Here is a 5,526-nt window from a genome sequence, read left to right as displayed (position 1 = left end):
ATAGGGTTCTAGGGGGGGGGGGGAGCATCACACAAAGATGTGGGATTGAAATCTCCTTGTGGAAGTTGAGGGAGGGGGGAGAGAGAAATGAGTACAAGGGAGATAACAGCCAAGGACGTGAAAGCCACAGAGAAGAACCGGGTTCGATACTCTTCAAAGCACATTAAACATCTTCCACCTGGAACCATTACTGAGTTTGTATGGAAGGATTATTGTCCCTTGGGATTCAGGTAATCTATTCATTACATGTCATGCTCTCAAGTTGTTTAGAGCAGCCAGCGAGATGTTATTATACTTTTGTAGACTTGTGCAAGAGCTTGAGGATATTAACCATGCTGAATACTTGAAATCCGTATGCAATGATGAGACGTTAAGGAAGCTTTCTACTGGGAAAGTTGGTAATATGTTTCTTCTCTGCAAAGATGACCGCTTTCTTATTAAGATTCTTCGCAAATCCGAAATCAAGGTACCTACTACTTTGCTAATTTCTTTTATTAAGATTTTATCTTATTTTCGAGCCATCTCAATCCTTTTTTTTTTGTTTGTTTCTATTCTGTGGATAAATCATTCCATGTAGGTGATACTAGAGATGTTGCCTGGCTACTACCAACATATTCATAAATACAGGTCAACCTTGTTGTCCAAGAACTATGGAGCTCATTCTCTCAAACCTGTTGGAGGTGTTAAGGTATCAAATAAATATTAAAAACTATCAAGTGAAGTGTGATATTGCAATTGAAATATTTTCTATCATCTGATTTTTTTAATATCAATCTACTATTTTCTCCTTGAGCAGACATATTTTGTGGTCATGTCAAACATACTACAGTCAGATGTTTTTATGAACAAGGTCTATGATCTAAAGGGTTCATCACAAGGCCGAACTAACAAGAAGATCAAAGTCAGAGATAAAACCATACTTAAAGATATAGACCTTGATTTTCATTTCTATGTTGATTCCTTGGCAAGGCACCGCCTCCTCAAGTGAGTCTTTTCCTTTCTTTCTATCTTCATTCTTGTCCCAGAGAATGATTTTAGATGCTCACCATATTCCCTTTGCGCAGGCAAACAAAGCTAGACTGTGAGCTTTTGGAAGATGAAGGGATAATGGATTATAGCTTAATGCTTGGTTTACAAGTTAAAGGTTCATGTCAAGGTAGAGTGAAATTAAAGCATCTCATGTCTCTCTTCTCGTAAATGAAAAGACATTTCTTATAGCTTATATTAATCGTTTTATGTGATCAACTGTCATACAGGCTCAACTGATGGATTAATCCCTGTATACGATAGCTTCACATCACTAGGTTAAATATCCCTCCCATGTTTTACAGTAATTCACTAGGAAAGGATAAATAAAATTGTATATACGTTTTGGTCAATCTCGCAGGCTCTGTTGACAGCAGTAAGTTTATGAAGACAGCTACGAACTCTCCAGATAGTTCTTCAACAATGTATTCATGCACTCCGAGCAGAGGTGATTTTATATCCGTTCATAAATGATCATATATTTAAATACTATAAGAAATGTTCATATTTTCATTTGATACACAGACTCAATTGATAGTGAGGACTCAGTGAATGTGCAATCCGTAGCAAGCATGTGCCCTAGTCCAGCACCAACCAACGCTTCTGATTCTCCACAAGGAAGCATTGTCTACAAAACAACACCCACCAACATCTTCCAAAACAGGTAACCAGTCTCTGAGAATTTCTTGCTCTTTTGCTCAATGCCAACTATGTGTGAAAAATGGGTTTTCTTGCAGCTCAAGCACAAACTTCGGTATGAGGATACCTGGAAGAGCACGAAGGGTGGAGAGAGGAGAATCATTAGGGAGTGTGGTGGGGAAGAACGTTAAAGGAGGGGGAGAGGAATGGTACGACGTTATATTGTACCTTGGGATTATAGACATTTTCCAAGACTATGGTGTGAGGAAACGCATTGAACATTGTTACAAGTCTATTCAACACAGCTCTAAGACTATCTCAGCCGTCCATCCCAAGATCTACTCTTCTCGTTTTCAAGACTTCGTCTCTCAGATCTTCTTACCAGACGAAGACCTTTCTAATTGACATTAACTACCATGTCTTAATCTTTCTACTTAAATTTGTTTATGAAGCAAAAACAACCCCCACAACTTTTATTTACTTTGACATATAGATCCAAGGCTCGATTTTTTTTTTTTTTTTTTTTTTTTTTTTTTTTTTTGGACAGAATAGCCTAGTGGTAAAATACTAGAGTGAACTGGATCCCAAGGCACACGGTTTCGACTCCTCCGGGATTCAGAGAGCGCGCCCAGTCCAAAAAAAAAAAAAAAAAAAAAAGGCTCGATTTTTTTAATTAATTATTTATCAGACGTAATGTCAAGTTAAAGGAATCTGTATGAAACAAAAGCCTAAAATCGACCCAATATTAAGCCCATGTCGGAAATAAAATAGATATGGGTGGTGCAAGCATGACCACGTGCTAAAAGATTTTAATGTAAGGAGAAGGAAGAAGCGTGTCCAATTAGCCGACAGCTGAGGAATGAAAAGCTGAGTCGGCATCTATGTGAACAAGTCAAACCTCCGCCTCGCATGTTTGTGAGTTATTTGACTTATTCACCATTCAAAAGTTTGCTTCACTTTTATAAATAATCTAAACACATTTACACTTTACACTGCTATTAACTATTTTTTGGCTTTAACAATTTCAATTGCGCATGCCAGATTACATGACTAATAGTATATACTTTATGACTAAAAATTAAAAAAGATACACTTTTGTTTTGCAAATTATAAAACCAGTTCTTATTACTATGGGCATGTATAAGAAAAAACAATTAATCGAACACGTCTACGTGTGCATAAGAATAACCTCAGACAAATATTTGTTAAGGAATATATACCTAATACACTCCACGAGCTATATTTTATATTTAAAATTGATACTAAGTGAATCAAGAAATATAAATGATATCAAATTTGGAATGATATATTACCAAATCAAACTGCCGAAAGCAATCTGTTGGTGTCGGTAGCTGTCGGGCATATAGAATAGAAAGATGATCGAATGCCGTGTTTTTAGTACACTTTGTTTCTCTTCTTTCTTTATTTTATCCAGACAACCTCTTTTTTTTTAACTATATCCCGTTTATAAATAGATTGCCTCGGAAAAACATATGTAAGTGTGAAAAACGGGATTTATAAATAAGTCTTCTTAGATACATAAGAATATATTCACAAACTAATATGTTTTACATAAATATAGGACAGTTTTGGTTATTTCCACAAGACATACGTCTGATCTTAGAACAATGGGTTCCTGGTTTTTGTTTGAAAAGTAGTGTTAGAAATAACAACTCCTAATGTTGACCTAAAAAGAATAGTTCCAAATAGGAAAACCCATTAAAAAAAATTTTGCTTAAAAACCCATAGAAGTTGATACATTTGGTTTATATTATTGAGATTTCATGTCTCCCTGTAATTGATTTTCCCAGCCAAACTTTTCTAAATTATTATGACATTAATATAAGCAGAGAAAAAAAAATCAGATTTTAATACTTTACTTAGTATCTTTAGTCCAAAGACATCAATAAACTGAGGTTAATGAAGACCTTTGTGTTCAAAGAAAAGGATTATAAAAATGAAAGAATTTTGACTTCCAAATTACTACGAGTCTACGTGGGGTCTGTTCACGTGGTCGTCTCGGGAGAATTTTGCGGCGTGGAGTGCAAGTAAATTCACGGAATGCATGCGTTCGATACGACTATGATCATCTCTATCGCACAACCCCACATTAGTAGTTCTTATTTGATTTTTTTTGTACGAGAAAAGTAAAATAAAATAAAAAGTTAACCAATCACAGACCGCCACATGTCAGTGGAATCCGCGAACAGTGAAAAAATCGAAGAAACAATGTTCCTTATTTTCCACACGAAAGAATCAAGTCCAGAGCCGGCCCTTGCCATAGGCCAATGAAGCATGGGCTTCCAGCCTTATTATTATTAAGTATAATATCGGCCACAAAATCCACAAAAGTAACTTTAGTCCATTGGTTAAATGGCTGTATACTCTATAAGAGGTTAAAGGTTCGACCCCAACCAGCCACATTATTATTTTTGGCTTGTAGCCTCAATAAAACAAGGACCGGCCCTGATCAAGTCTTATGCTTTTTGTAAGGACCCAGACCATAAATTTTTTTAATAACCCCATTTTTTATTAGCGATAAAGATCCTCAAAAGGGTCCAACCACAAATTTTATATCATATCATACCGAGGCTTCGAATGTTTACAACCGCCCCGTCCCGCACCGCAGTTAACAATAACAAAAATCTTTACATATATCATATATCTATACGTTTTTATAACGGTTAAAATCGTATTGCAGTTGAACCGCTTATCCCGCACCGCTCAAACCGCAGTCACCATTCGTAACGTGATTGTTATCCCTCGTGCAATATAGTACTCTAAATATCAAATACGTATATTAGCTAAGTGTAACGGTCATATTTATGAAAACAAGTGAATATATGCTCAGTAAAAATAAAAGAAGAGCCAAATCAGACGGGTAAAACCATTTTTACAAACACCATCGAATAAAACTCTCGCTCATATATCTTTTGATACGAAATTCAAGTTAAGGACCATCATTTCATAATCTGGTAACATTTTTGGTGGTAACTAACTTAAATCATCTGGTATAAAAACAACGTTTAAATTTAAATTCTACAACGCTAAAAAATTAATCAGCAGAAAATGTCTAGGTAAAACTTTGGAATTATGTGGTCGATGTATATACATGTGCATGTTACATGCCAAATGTTCATTAAATAATTTAGAATGTGATAAAATTTTCCCTACTTTTGAGTCTTGAATTATCAGTCTTATACATGTTTTCATAATTTTCTTCTCTTTCTTGTACGCCATCAAATATTCTTCTCTTAACTTTCATGCATGACTTCGTAGTCGTAAGAAGCTGCTTAGAAATAGCCTTCGGTTTAACTCAATACACGTGTAACTTCTACCACTATTTCCCAACGGAATTTAATAATTCAACGGAAAGCAATGCGAAACTATTAAAATAACCGGAGCTTCTAGCTCTAGTGGTAAAGAGCTTACAGTTGTGAGTACCGCCACCTGAGTTCGAATCCCGGCCACTGGAGAATTAACATTTTGGCATCGTCAGAGACAGAAGACAGAAGACCGACACGTGGCACACATGACTAGTCTGGATCACTTCTGTGGAGCCAGGATACTTCTGTATAATTCAAAACAAAAAAAAAACTATTAAAATACGAGTATACGACTACCTAATTACGTACTAATATATAGGAAACCACATTCGAAAGTATTTCGTGTACTGCATTCGAAATATGATGTTCGTTTTAACTTGTAATATGTTAGATGTTATTGTTTTAGACAATGGAGGTTGACCGTAGCAAAATTACTGAAACACAACCACTTCGGCATATTGTAAAAAAAAATCACATTTTGAAAATATAAACAGCATTGTTTTGGGTGGGAGAATCTTCCTTGATTTTGCTTGTT

The 5,526-nt window shown here is 35.6% G+C and overlaps 1 protein-coding gene across 1 annotated transcript; it reads left to right on the top strand.

The window, feature by feature from the left end:
• The first annotated feature begins 31 nt into the window (after nt 1–31).
• On the top strand, nt 32–2,160 carry LOC106293971 (phosphatidylinositol 4-phosphate 5-kinase 10). The gene is made up of 9 exons (XM_013729597.1): nt 32–230; nt 304–466; nt 578–688; nt 797–984; nt 1,065–1,156; nt 1,257–1,304; nt 1,388–1,474; nt 1,552–1,690; nt 1,764–2,160. The coding sequence occupies exons 1-9, from the start codon at nt 88–90 to the stop codon at nt 2,068–2,070; spliced, it is 1,278 nt and encodes a 425-aa protein (XP_013585051.1). The 5' UTR covers nt 32–87; the 3' UTR covers nt 2,071–2,160.
• Nucleotides 2,161–5,526: the final 3,366 nt, after the last annotated feature.

Source organism: Brassica oleracea, chromosome C5 (assembly GCF_000695525.1).
Source record: "Brassica oleracea var. oleracea cultivar TO1000 chromosome C5, BOL, whole genome shotgun sequence".
NCBI classification, from domain to species: domain Eukaryota; kingdom Viridiplantae; phylum Streptophyta; class Magnoliopsida; order Brassicales; family Brassicaceae; genus Brassica; species Brassica oleracea.
Note: the sequence above shows the minus strand (reverse complement) of the source record. Positions and strands in the feature narration are given on the sequence as shown.